The following is a 13782-nucleotide window of genomic DNA, read 5'->3' as shown; positions in this document are numbered from 1 at the left end:
CTGAGCATGCTGGTGCTGGCCCTCTGAACTCCTAGAGAAGAAGAGTAGTACTGTTCAGTGTGAATTTGATTTTAATAATGAAAAGGAAATGTATTGGAACAGTTACAGAAAGTCATTCACAGTCAAAATGTCTAAATCATCATAGAAACCTTTCCTCTGTGTGTGCAAAATCTGCCGTCTTTAAAAAGTAACAGGTCTGGTCCTCTTAAATGCACTTTCTATTACATCTTTCCTGTGCCTGTTCTCACAGGCAGGAGCTTTTTCTTTATGACTGGCTTGCTGTGCAGGGACCTAGATTGTATCTTCAGAGGACAAAAAGGTGAGGAAGATGCTGAGAACAGCAAGCTGCTTCTGCTGATCTAGAGTTCCCATGCTGGTAGATGCCGATTATCGTATAGGGAAAAGTCCCCACGGTACTCCATAGGGGAAGAAAAGGAAACGTCTGTAACCCAAGAACTGGCTTCTGCCACCAAGAGGGGAAGGGAACCGCACCAGAAAGGGAAGTAAAAGTGGGAAGTGAATGTGCAGCATCACCATGTGAAGAGCCTCTGCTTCTGGTGCCTGCTGCAGTCTCTCATTTTCTGCCAAAAGCTAGAAGGCAGGTGGTGAGCGCTTGGCATGAAGTTCCCCACAGCAGCTGCAGTGTGTGCACTGAGGCCAGCCTGGAGAAAGAGTCACACTTCGGACAAAATGCCAAAGTGTGGCAAACAAGGGGATCCACAGTCACTGGCAAACTCCTATTCTTAATGGGTTTTCCTTTGTTTGTTGTCCACCCAGTAGGGAAGATAGGATGGAAAACTACAGAACTTGGCATATAATCTAGTCTTAGGTAAACAGCTCTGCTAAATCTCTTTAATTACAGCATAAAAGCATTCTGCTAGTAAAGCATATTCCTTGGGCTCATAGCTGAAATCGGAGCTGCCTGCAGTACTGGATACTGCCTGTAATAGGTACTTGAAATTCAGAGGTGGGGAAGTCAAATTCAAAGGCTGAATCTCTAGACAGGGCCCAAGTTTCTTATCTAAAAGGACTCTCCTTTCTAGAGCCAACATTGCACAAGAAATTGAGTGCAGGTTTGCTATGCTCACAGGAATTCATCTCTCCGATGAAGCTCTTAGAGCTTCTTTGGATCATACGTAACCTACCCTGAGCTGAGTCCTAGAAACTACTGCCAGGTTTTCCATTTTGTCCTGATTCCAGGCCAGTTCTCTCTTGAACCGCAATGTGAGGAGGGAATAAGTGACCAGTTGCCAGCAGCAACTGCTTGGCAGCAGCCTCCAGAAACACTTTTTACTATGTCTGCCATAATCCGCAGCAGTTCCCTCTGCATGGACAGTAGATGAGTCTGGGTGCACGTTGGCGAGCTGTGCCCTCTGCTCCGAGCCCAGCCTTCCCACCATCATCAGCCCAATGGCTTGAGAGAAAAGCACGCAAAGCAGATCGACCCTGAAGAGAGACACAGCTCCTGACTGCACTGGATGTGGCAGCTGCTGGAGGCCCAAGGCCCTCCGCCAGTCATGGTGAGCGATAACATCTACAATCACTTGACAGCAGGAAAACTCTTGGCCAGCTCCAGCTGGCCATGGTGGGAATCTCAGACTAGGTAAGCTGTACGAGGACTGGGGACACCACGCAGCTTCAGAATTAAGGTGTAATTTCCATTAGAGTAGCTCGGTCCTCTCTTTCTGGGACGTAATTTTCATTAGAGTAGCTCAGTCCTCTCTTTCTGGGACATCACCTTTAGAAAGCATCCAAAAATCAAGTCCAGCTTCATTCTGGGAAGCAGTGGCCAAAGCAGAAGAATGCTCAGTAACTGCAGGTGCCCAATCATCCTTAGGGACAACACTGCTCCCTCCTACTACCTGCGAAGGAGTTGAAGCAACTGTCAGGCCTGCTCTTCTCCCTCATTGGAAACGTGCCGGTAGCCGGGGGGCTGAGACTGTATGCGAAAGAGTACAGTCAAGAGGAGGATTATAAGGAGAAGGAGAATGGATCCACACACAGCCAGACCCACAAACAGTTCTGCAAGGGAGAAAACAAATGGTCAACATGGTATCATCCAAGCTTTCCCCTTCTGCCATGCTGCTGTCTGGCCTGGGCTCACCTGTGTCATGGATGGTACTTGCTACCTGGCATTCCTGCTTCCAGTCCTGGGGAACAATGGGATCTGTGAGTTCCAAGAATCTTTGCAGTGGGCACTTATGCTGACAGCCAGGGATTGTCAGTGGGAAAGGTTCCTTCCCACTCTCATTCCGGAAAAACATCTCCACGGAGAAGTTACTGAAAAAAAGCCACAGCTAGATGTTTGCTTTTTTCTCCAGCTGAAGTCATCCCTTCCCAAAAATTCAGTGTGCACACCCTTTCCTCTATTCTGGTGGTAGTTTTCCTCCTAAGAGTCTGCCACTAGGAGCAAGATTGCATCCCCTAGGGTGGAGCCTAGCCTCGGTCTCTAACCCTCGAGATGAAATCACAGCAGCCGTCTACTGCAGCCCTCACCCATCATCCTCTTGGTACAGCTCAAATAAATGACATGAGGCGTATGGTGCTTGAATCTTGTTGTAGACATCTAGAGCCATCTGCAGTGCCACGAGTGTGGTGTCATGCTGAGAAAGAGGGAAAAAAACCAAATCAGTCACCCTTATGGATGTGGCAGGGCAGCTCAGACCGTACCAGCAACAGACAGGGCAGTGCTGAGGGGATGTCACCTTTGTAACTTCCATCTGGAAGAGGTAAAAGGAACTATACTGGTAGAATGGTGATCTGTGATGGTGCCAGAGAAGGGGAGGAAGCAAAACCACAGCCATATATAGCCTGAATTGTTCTTGAAGAATTGATCTCTAGGGAGCAATTTGGGAGAGGTGCTCGACTTTTCAGTCAGTAGGCTGATGGAAGGTAGGGGGGGGATGACTGTATCTACCCTGAGGAAACGTCACATCAACGCATCTACCAAAGAAATACAGCAGTTGCTCCCCAAAGTCTGCCAGTCTCATCCACAAGCCTGAGCTAGCTGAAAAAAAGTGCAAACTGGGAATTTTCCTCAGGGACCCCAGAGGAATGATGCCAGATACTGCACAGCCCACTCAGCCAGAGGCAGAGGTGCATGTCTTGATCACTGCATGGGCTGTAGAGAAGCCAGAGAGGGTTAAAACTGTCACCAAGCCCCTGTGAGGAGGTGGATAAAAGCTAGCCCTGCAAGCTCTGACTTACCGCTGAATAGGCGAGTACTTTCAGGTTCAGGTGGGCAGAAACATTTGCTGCTCTGGTTAGGTTCTTCCTTATATCATCCAGCAGGACCCCTGAAGAAAGGGAGCAGCTGCTAAGAGGCAAAAAACTAGACAGAGCAGCATGAAGCTCCCTCCCCCGTGCACTCACCGCCTTGCAGACGAGCTTTTTCTACCCGCTTGTGGATCCCAAACAGAAATTCAAACCCAAAGTCTTTTAGTTGCTTCAATCGAGCCATGACATCTGGTGTCACCCATACAGGCAAATCCATTTTGTGCGCTTGCTAGAAAGAGAAACAGAATACTCATCTGCAGGCAGCACGGATTGTGGATCAATCAGAGAATGACAGTGGGGGTGTCTGGAGTCCTGCCCATACCACTACTGATTTCCTGTATTATTTTAAATATGCCCGTTTCCTACGTATGCTTCTGTCCTCACACTGCTGTGCTGCGTACAAAGAATACATGTGGATCTTAATGTTGTTTCAGAAACTAAGAATGAGAAGCATAAAGATTAAAATCTAGGAGCTGCATTTCTGTGAAAGGACAACTGGAGTGCAGGCTTATGTCGTAACACCGAGACAATAATCTTGGGGCGTTTACTTTCCATGTGGCTGACTCCGCCCTTCAGATGGCATGCAGTCAAAAAAAAAACCCCACCAAAAAAACCCCAGTAAACGAGACAGCACAAACTCAAGGTTGCTGGTGTACGTGCAGCACCATTTTCCTGGAGGCTCTGAGGAACACTGAAGCATATTGGAGAAAGTTAGCAAGCGCTCTGCAGATGTAATACTGGGATGCACCGCTGGCAAGGCCCGGTACTCAAACCCAGAATACACAGAGCTGGGAACTGAGAGAAGAATTTGCTTTGCAGCCAACCCATTACAAGAAAGGATTAGTTATACTGGCAGACAAACAGCAGTTGTGGTTCCTTGGCATTACTCAGAGCAATCTTCTATGCCACATCCCATTAAACTGCCAGAAGATGAGGCTGAATATCCTTAAGGGCCCGTTCTGAGTGGTTTGGAAAAATTCCCATCAGCAACTTAGACATTTAGTTTTTAATTAATTTATAAAGAGAATAGCTGGTAAATTAAGCTATTTCTTGGACTTTCATTATTTTCTCCATCCAGATGGTAGAATGAGTCTACTGGCTGAGATGAGAAAAACAATCCTCTTCATGGCACTGTTTGTATGAGTTAGAAAAAAGAAGGAAGCCCAAAGCAGCTGAAGAGACCAGTCAGCCTGAGGGTAGAGTTTTGAGAGTAAAATTGCCCTTAAAATGTTCTGCTTTCATTTTTGGACAGTCAACTATTCTGCAAGTTCTTGGGGATTATAGTGGTTGTCAGCCAGCCTTCTGGGCCCAATCTGCAAGCTCATTAAGTGAGTCCTGAGAATGAAGATAATTTGAATTTCTTGATCTCTCTGACCAGATTTTTTGTTACCAACAGAAGTTGCTTCACTGTGATTGTTAGAAGACAGGAGATCAGGTCTGTGATACAAAGGGCAAATTTACATAGTGCAACGCCGCTCTGGACTGGAATATTCTCAGCTTGCAGCAACTCAAGCTGCCGCTTTACATAGCAAAATGCAATTCCATGCAGATTTATCTTTTACATCCCCAAAATAATATGTACCACTGTATACTACTGCCAACAAGTTAAGTAGTCTTGCACCTCCATAGAATTAGCATGACACCATGTCAAAATGCTTGGGTTTACTGCTTCTTCCACAATTAGGTAGTCTGACATGAAGGATCTCTATCATTTACTTCATCATACTGTACAGTTATACAGATAAACTTGTGTGCAACAGCTGCAATCTCCTGGGTACGTGACCTTTACCATTATCACAGCACAGCTAGCCTGATTTTTGATTTTGTTTAAGCCTTCCTGAGTTGTGCTTTTGACAAAACTCCACGTGAATATAGTTTGGTGCCTCACCCCAGACAGTAAAAGGGTAACATCTGTCTCCAGAGTCTGTCTCTGGCAACAGACCTTATAACAGGTCAAAAACCAGATGTGGGTGAGCCCCACTTAACCTAGAAGAGCATTATTTTCTTTTAGAGACGGCATCAACAGAAACAGAGAAAGAGATGTGATTGATCTAATAGAGGAGTAGAGGTAGAGTGAGGAATAGTCCTAATTTAAGCTCACAGTTTGAATCACACAGTTAACGCTTCCTCAGTTTCCAGAGATCTCATTTCTACCTTACTTGACTCTGACTTGTCCATAGAGATCTACAGATTTCCAATTGCAGTCATTCTGTAGTGACTTTCAAAAGAGCCAATTATTATGCAGGTGGGACTTTTTCAGGCTCTGGCATGATGTATATCTAAACTACAGAGTGGGAGGTGACGGTGAAAAAGTAGGTAATTCTTGCCTCTAGCAAGTAGAAACTGCTGCTATTCTGAAATTAGAACATTACTTCTAACTGTAGGATGGGAATGGTGAAAAGTTGTTTTATGGGATTTTGCAAAATAATTTTCTACCAAATTCAGCGAGCCCGAAAGACCAAACTCCTGTGGCTGTAAGATGATGGCCAAACCTACTTCACAGAACAGTGTGTCATACACACTCCACACAGAGTCGAGAGAGACATCCCGGATCCCAGTCTTGTTTGCCACCATCTGCAGGAATTGCTGTCGGTAATGAGAAAAGAGAAAGGCCTTCAATTTTCTAATCTGCATTACATGCACCGGTATCCCTACCCTTTTCTCAGAGCTCTGATTATACAGAGGTGATAATACTTTAACTACAAGCCTAAGACCAGCTTATCTCATGCAAACAGTCACTTACCCAATTCTCTTTGGTCTTATTTATGTATTCTGCTGAGTGCCGTGTTTCATTTTGTAGCTGTTCATACCGTGGACAGGGGGTCAAAGGAAACTTCAGTAGCTGGGCAGAGACAACAAGAGCAGCGAGGTCACCGAGTACACTGAAGTACAGAACTTGCAGTCAACACGTGCAACCGTAATGAAACCCTGACTAGTGGGATGCGTCTTAGAAACAGCCTAAAGTCCTGCCTTCTAGCACACTCCAGATTGTGTGTGCTCTGCTGAGGGGTTGCAGCTAACGTGTTGAGTGAACGCAGCCCCCAAATTCTCGTCTTGCTTTGAGAACAGAAGAATGTTTGCCAAGTAGATCCCAGAAGTTCAAGATGATCTGAATTGAGACTGAAGCAAAGACTTTTGGAGAAGTCAGCACAACAGAGTATTTGAGCAGTCAGTATATGTCCTCGAGGCTAACTTACCCTCTCCTCGGACTCAGGCACTGTGTGCACAGGGATGGGCTGCCAGGAGATGTTAGGGTTGAACATCTGTTGTCCCTCTGGGGGATACAGGCCTGCCAGGTTGGCCTCCGCACTCATCAGCGTCCGGTCACAGTCGGTGCTGCGGATGAAGATCTGCCAGGACAGGGACAGCGCGCCATTAGCAACGCTACGGTAAGCGGTGGCGCTGGGACGCAGCACCATGCGTGCACCGAGGAACGCTGCCAAGTGCCCTGCGGCTGCTCATGGGTAACGAGATAACCGGAGTTGAAGTGACCCAGCCTGCTGATGTCAGCCTGGTCAGAACTGTAAGGACGGACACAAAGACAATTTGGTGTGTAACGCTGGAGCGGTCTGTTCTGGATCAGTGGGGATAGCCAGATGTGGAGGTTACAGATAGAAAGAAGTCTGAATAGCAGGGTCAGAGAAGAGCAAGACAGAGATGCAGGTAATGACAGGCACAGGTAGGAAACCCACCACATTTACAGAGCAGGACTGGGGCAAACTCCTGCATTCAGTTCTAGGAACGACCTGCTGTGTTCATGAAAAAGAAAATGGCTTCTCCACACCCCAGTTTTTCTGTCTGAGAAATGAAGACAAGAGTGATCTGACTTGAAGAAGAAGAAGGGAGCTTGGATTCTATTTGACCATTGCGAGCTCTTGAGATTAATGGGCCAAGACTTATCATTCCAGAGCTCAGATAAAGATCTGAGCCAGAAGAAACATCAATGAGAAAAATACAGCAAAGTTCAGAAGGTCAAAACGGCGAAAGTTTGGTATTCTGGTATCTGCATACTGAAAACACTTAGGGGGAGACTGGAGAGAAACCAGTGATCAAACAAGAGGAACACACAGGAAATCATGAAAGAATGTCCTAGAAAACAGCATGTTGAATCTGAAACAAGGATAAAATCCCAGAAGAATGAAATTTAAAAAAATCCAAATCTTGACATTGTCACGTTAAATGAGAAACATAAGACAAAATGCATATGCTTACTCTGTATAGTGCGTCCCACATGAAGTGCATCTCAAAAGTTCAGCCACGAGGAAAAAAAAAAAGTTGTCTTTTCTCTGACAATTTCTACCCACTGTTACCTCTTAACTGTGGCTTGAAAATAACTGACCCTATACCCCTTGGACAGGATTGGTTTTATCCTTGGTAAGCTCTGAAGAGAAAGGAAATATTTTAAAAGATAAGGATCTAATTCTAGAAGTGTCATAAAAACCCCAAGTGAGCTCTGAGCATACATGCTTTCTTCAGCACCTTTTGCCAGGCTCCAGCTTGTCGCTGAGTCAGGTGACAGACAGTCATACGGTGTCACCCTGAGGCAACACTTCTTATAAGGGAGGTTGCTCAACTTGAGCAGGGGTTTGGGCTTCGTTAGCAGAACAGCTTTTGTTTGCATATGCCTTGGTTTGTTTTTCCTTCTCAAGCAAGAGAAGGAAAACAGTTTCAGCTGGCAAAAGCTTTGTAAGAGTGAAGCATGTTGGAAAGGAACTACTAAGGGAGGTTAAAGGATCTGTATTTGAGCTGATGCTGGGAGTTTTGTTGATGAAGCAAATCTCAAAGAAGGGATGTAACCTGAACTCTGGCTAGCTGGGTATTAACTATGGCAACCAGGGAGCCCAAAAAGGGGGTGAAACAAAGACAGAAAATTATACGGGGAATCTCAGTTTGCCCCATCTGGTCAATCACCTGGAGTCAGCGCTGATAAAATAACTGAACCGATGCAGAGCCTGTAGCGGGGCAAGGGGCCTCGGCTGCCCGCTGTCCCTCTGAACCAGGCGACAGCATGGCTCTCGTCATCACACTTGTTCATGTTCCAGTTGACTCACACCTCTCGGATCAATCAGCAGGGGTATTTGGGGGGGGGGGGGGGGGGGATTTTCTATTCCCTTAGTTTTCTCTGATCTTTCAAATTTTCCCCTGTGCTTAGCACATGGTTCCACAAGTGCTCCGTTAACTTTTTATAAATGAAACCTACCAGTTTCTCAAGAACAATTATAAAGTGTGGCAACATGCCGGTGAGAGAGTGAAAAATTAATACGTTTGGGGGACTAAAGCTGTCGATACTTTACAAGTGGAAACAAATGAGGGAGTCGCTTCTGGTTAGGAACTGCTTATGTGTACAGGCTCCCACGAGACTGTCCCTAAAGCGCACTGGGGAGGGCAGGACAAACACAGCTGCGTTCTTGCCGGCTGGTGTGACAAAAAAAAAAGTAGTGAAGTCTCACCATCTCGAGTAAGAAACACGCACCAGCTACAACGCGGCGGTCCTGGCGCGCTCCCTGGGTGCCGAGCAGGCGGCTCCAGCAGCTCCAGAGCCGGACCGCCTGGATTCCCCGCACCGAGGGCAGCGCCCGGGCGCGGCCCGGCTCCGAACGGAGCCTGCGGGCGGCAGCCGCCGCCGTTCCGCCCCTCCCCGCCCCGAGCCCCGGTGCGGCGGCACTGACCTCCCGCCGCCGGTACGTGTCGCTGAGGAAGCCGCGGTAACGCCGCCGCAGGGCCTGGCCCAGCTCCCACTGCTGCCGCATCCCCACCTGCAACGGTACCGGGAGTTACCGGCGGCGCCGGTCCCCGCCGCGCCCCGCCCCGCCCGCCGCGGCCGCGCACGCACCTGCGTGAGCTGCCCGAAGCCCTGGGGCCAGGCGCTCTCCTGGAAGGGATCCCGCGGGTAGGCCTTGATGGGCGAGCGGTCTCCGTGCCGGTACACCTGCGGGCGGCACCGCGTCACACCGGCCCCGCCGCCCGGCCCGGCCCGGCGCCCTCCCGCCGCCCCCCTTCCCCCTCACCAGCGTCACGAAGCGGAGGCTGCGGGAGCGGGCGGGCAGCGGCTGCCAGCACAGCGCCAGCAGGAGCAGGGCGGCGCCTCCCCGGCCGCACCCCGCCGCCATGGCTGGCGCTTCCCGCCGCCGCCGCGCGGAACCGAGCCGCCGCCGCCCGCCGGCCCGCACGGACACGGTTTCCCGGCGCACACCGGAAGCGCCGCGGGCCCGCCTCGCTGCCCCCCCCTCCGTGGGGACGGACGCGTCTCGGAAGCGGCGGGTGGTGTGGGGCGGCCCCGCTGCGCTCCGCGGGGCTGGCCGAGGCGTCGTGAGGAGGAGGAGGAGGAGGAGAGGGGCGGGCCCCAGGCGGGCCCGCGGGGGCCGCTCCGCCTCCTGAGACGTCTCCTGATCCCGCCGGCCTGCCGCCGGAGCGCCGGGTCGCGCCCGCCGCGGTAACGGCGGCGGCTCCGCGGTGGCATCCCCGTGGGCTTCCCCCAGGCAGGTGCGCGGCGTGGGGGTGGGAGCGTGGGGGTTTGGCTGTGGGGCGGCTCCTCGGGAATAAAGCGCCACCTCCGGCCCGGTCACGCGGTCACCCGGCGCCTTCTCCTGAAAACGGGACAAGTTTCACGCTGTTCTGGCGTCATCCGTGATCTCCGGGTGAAGTTTAACGGGCCCTGGCTTGGCGGGTCGTTAAGCGCCTCAGCCCTTGAGCCAGCCGGAGGGTGCCGGGGTTGGAAAGAGAAATCGGTTGCTGCTGGCTTTGTTGGCCAAAGAGGCTGGTTTTTTTCCCAGATTTGGTGGTTCCCTGCCAACCTCGGTGGGACTGCAGGAGCGTGTGAGGGAACTCGGCTTTCGCTGCCAGGTGCGTGCCCGTCGGTCGCTGTTTACGTGGTAGGTGTCATTCAGAGGGGAAATTCAGAGGTGCTTAAGCGAATTTCGTGACATTTAGCCTCCACCCCCTAGTGCGTAGAGGAGGTGATTATGCGGGGTTCACAGCTTTGACTTTTTAAAGAAAAGTAGGAAACGCGGCTCTTGTGTTTGCAAAGAAATCATGAGGCCCAACGGCTCAAAAATCAGCTCGTTTGCATGTCTTTATTTGCTCAAAGCTTTACGTAGTTTGAAGTGTTAGGAAGCAGCATCTCAGAGAACCGAGTTGTTTATGAAGCGGGGGGGGGGGGGGCTGTTTACATCGAGGCAGGCTTGGGGGAACACACGAAGTTTGGCTGGGTGGAAAGGTGTGTTTAACTTGCTGGTGCTGGACGCTTAGTGAATTTGAACTAGCGCCGTTCCGGGCCTCTAGGAAGGGATGAAGTTGTGTTGTTTAGTGCTGGTCCCGCACCACCGGCTGGGAGCCGGAGGGAAAAGGTTGTTCGCGGGCGGGGACGGCGCGTTGTCGCTGCGGGCACCTGCTGGTTTTATGGTTCTCCCGCCGGCTTTGCTCCTCTGCTCCGAGCCGGGCGGAGGCAGCGGGGCCCAGGGGCAGCTCTCGGGGACTCGCCATTACCAGGCCGGGTTTGGCTGAGCCCGGAGCCCGGCCTGCGCCTCCCGCCGGGCGGGGGGGGCGGGGCCGAGGGGCGGGGCGGGCGGCGCCTGCACGTGACCCGGGCCCGCGCCGCGCGTGACATCACGGCAGCTGGGCCGCGGCGCCGGGATCCGCACCGGGACCAGCAACGGGCCGCGCCGCGCCGCTCCTCCCCTCCCCGCCGGCGGCACGTCGCCGAGGAGCCGCGCCGCTCCTCCCCTCCCCGCCGGCGGCACGTCGCCGAGGAGCCGCGCCGGTAACTTTTCTCCTCGGCTCTGGTTGCGGTGGGCGGCGGGGCGAGCGCTGCCGCCGCCTCTTCCTCCGCCTCCTTCTCCTCGCGTCCGTGACTCACGGCCAGGGACGGGGACGCGCTCTCCGGCCCCACGGCTTTCCGGCAGCGCTCTCTGGGAGCCGGTGCCGACGGCCCGGTGCTGCCGGGCGACGCTGGAAGGTGCTGGAAGGAAGGGGGGTGGCGGCGGCCCGGCCCGCTGAGCCCCCCGGGCCTGGCGGGGGGTGCGGGTCGGGTGGGTGGCGGCCCGGCGGGAGCGGCCGGGCGGGCTCCCCCGCGCCGTGGGCGGGAGGGCTGCGCTTCCGTGGCGGGGCGAGGAGCCGGACGCTGTTTGTACCGCGGGCGGCGGCAGGGCCTGCCGGCTGGGGCTGCCGGGGGCTGCGCAGTCGCGCCGTTGGAGAGGGTCCCTCTGCGAAACAGGTCGGAGAAAGGGCAGAAACCGCCCCAGGGCGGCCTGACAAGGTAAACCAGGCGTTTAAGGACGGTGTGTCGGTTGCCCGTGGCTGTAACCGTGCATCCAGAGAGCCCTGAGTTTGCTGTCTCCGGAGATGCCCTCAGGTGCAGCACGGAGATGTTTGCTCGCTTTGCGGTATCTCGTTGGCTTTCCTCTTCCCCTGCTTCCTCCGCTCAGCTCTGCGTTTCTCTGTCTCATTCACCTGTTGCATCCTGTCAACTCAGATCACGAGCTCTCGGGGGCACAGGCTTGTCTGCGCAGCTCGCAGTTTGCACGGTGCTGTTAAAAGGTAACCTTGCTTACCTTGGGGATGACTCCAGATAGCGTCTCGCTTTGCTGATGCTCGTTGTGCTGGGGCCCACAGATCCCTCAAAACAGGTATTTTGTTATGAGACAGAAGCAAACCTTGGATCACTGGTTCAAGAGAAATGCTTGCTCTTCGGAAACTTCCTCCCTCCCCTTTTCTTTTTCCTGGAGGCACAGCTGGGCACTTCACTGCAAGGCTTTTTTGAGGGAGTCTCCAAGACTGAGTCACATTTCTGACTAACTATTTGGATCCCTGTGTGTCAGCCAGTTTCTGTCTATGACTGCAGGTTATGTTTGTAGGGAAGTGTCCTCTCAGCTCTGCTGCTCGTTTCACAGTATGTGGAGTATCTGCTGTTCCCCCCTCTGGTGTCAGGGAGAAGTCTATACCTGAGGGCATACAGAAGGAAAAGGTGTCTCTTTTAGTGAGTGCTGGGCTTGGTTTGTGGAGTGAGTGAGTCTTAATCGAGACATAACCCCCCCCTTGCTGAGGTAGTAACAGAAAAAAATGTTGTGTTTAGTTAGGGAAGCAAATGAGGTTTGAAAATTTCAGCATGGTGCTGCTGAGCGCAGCCCTTCCTTGCTTTGGGCTGTGGAAAGAGGGCATTGGATGGGGTACGTGTTGTGCCAGGCCCCGATGGAGTTTGGCCACGCTGCATGTCTGCTATCGCACCTGTAGCGTGTTCACCGGGAGGTTACAGCTGCCGCAAGACTTGCGAGGGCAGACTGGCGGCGTGGCTTCTTGCTGTAACCCTGTTTTGAAATCTAGTGCTGCGTTCAGTGATATTTTTTCTCATATGTGTGTACACACGTGCATCTTACTTCATAAGAAAAGGCCAGATTTTTCAGGAGAAAAGCAGGGGTGAAAAGAATTAGTGACCACCACCACCCCCCCCGCAAAAAAAAAAAAAAGGTGGGGGGAATAAACCCAAACCAGCCTCAGTTAGGACAGTATATGGGTCACTGTGGAGTTGCTTGGGAGTTCTGTAGCTGCCAGAGGAAACCTGCAGCTATTTGTTAAGGGATGCAAGGAGAAGTACTATAGCAGGAACTATATATATAAATTGCCTAATCTAAAAAAATAAGAAACAGGAAACTTTATCGCAGAATTAGTGTGTCCTGGCTCTGTGCCTTGGGTTACTGTCGTCGGTTGTTTCCAGTTACTGCTGTCGTAGCTCTCTGCGCTTGTCAGCATGTTTCCTTTACCAGCTGCTGTGCGACGAGGAGGCAGGCAGAGGGTGTGCACAACAGGCGTGCAGCCCTGCAAGTACAGAGTGTGAGTTTGCTGCCTTCTGATCTCACACCTGCAGGAAGAGTCGTGTCTCCAGTGCTTTAAAGTGCATTTGATTGCTGTGACTTTTTTTTTTTTTTCCAGGAAGGATGCTTTCTCTAGGATTAGTCCTCACAACTCAGCACTTGTTCTGTGGTAAACACAAGTTTGAATTTTTTGCTGTTGTTAAATGGTTGATTCAGTGCTGATGGCCTCAGACCTCGAAAGTCACGTGTCTCTTAATTAAATCTGATTGTATGGCTACCAAGATTGACAGTTTTCAAAGTTTCCAGTTTTGAACTTAAGGTCTTTAACTGTTGCTGTTTTTCAGAAGTTGTGTTCCCATCTGCCCAAGGAAGAGTATAGAATATAATGTGCTTTGTCTTGAATGCATCGAAGGATGAGCCTGCTTTCTGCTCTGGAAGCAGCTGCTGTGAAAGTCTCATTGTCACAAATGTGTGAGTCTTTGCATAATGAATAGGAAAGATTATCAGATTGTGTGTCATGCTCTTCTCCCCCCCCCCCCCCCCCCCCCAGTAATAAGATTCACAAACCTGACCATCTTGGAGAAGAATCAGTGTTTCAGAACTGAGGTGAAACCTGTCAGACAAAGGTATTTTGTTTCATTGGGGGAAATGGTTCTGTGGGTTTGCAAGTAGGATGTGTTACCTTGTTTTCCTCACAGCG

At 51.5% G+C, this 13782-nt stretch overlaps 2 protein-coding genes across 11 annotated transcripts in view; one reads left to right on the top strand and one right to left on the bottom strand.

The window, feature by feature from the left end:
• Positions 1-53: 53 nt before the first annotated feature.
• Positions 54-9512, bottom strand: ACP2 (acid phosphatase 2, lysosomal). 4 transcript variants are annotated; one of them, XM_074909465.1, is made up of 11 exons: positions 9285-9512; positions 9110-9205; positions 8946-9032; positions 6474-6626; positions 6020-6118; positions 5773-5862; positions 3373-3505; positions 3208-3296; positions 2497-2603; positions 2105-2280; positions 54-2022 (listed from the first exon to the last, which is right to left on the bottom strand). In XM_074909465.1, the coding sequence occupies exons 1-11, from the start codon at positions 9384-9386 to the stop codon at positions 1886-1888; spliced, it is 1269 nt and encodes a 422-aa protein (XP_074765566.1). In that variant the 5' UTR covers positions 9387-9512; the 3' UTR covers positions 54-1885. The 4 variants fall into 4 exon arrangements, with proteins under 4 accessions (XP_074765566.1, XP_074765567.1, XP_074765568.1 ...); XM_074909466.1 differs by lacking the exon at positions 5773-5862; XM_074909467.1 differs by lacking the exon at positions 9110-9205.
• Positions 9513-9603: 91 nt separating this feature from the next.
• The window catches only part of NR1H3 (nuclear receptor subfamily 1 group H member 3), a 30445-nt gene continuing 26266 nt past the window's right edge, over positions 9604-13782 (top strand). For 2 of the 7 annotated variants that reach the window (XM_074909471.1, XM_074909474.1), the window contains exon 1: positions 9954-10119. The gene's annotated coding sequence lies outside the window, so the exon portion shown is untranslated. Of the gene's footprint in view, positions 9760-9953; positions 10120-10846; positions 11036-11209; positions 11231-13782 lie in introns of those variants that run through there. The other 5 variants (XM_074909475.1, XM_074909469.1, XM_074909472.1 and 2 more) reach the window with 5 other exon arrangements.

The sequence above is a fragment of the Athene noctua genome, chromosome 6 (genome assembly GCF_965140245.1).
Source record: "Athene noctua chromosome 6, bAthNoc1.hap1.1, whole genome shotgun sequence".
Taxonomy (NCBI): Eukaryota; Metazoa; Chordata; class Aves; order Strigiformes; family Strigidae; genus Athene; species Athene noctua.
This window is presented reverse-complemented; position numbering and strand designations above follow the sequence as displayed.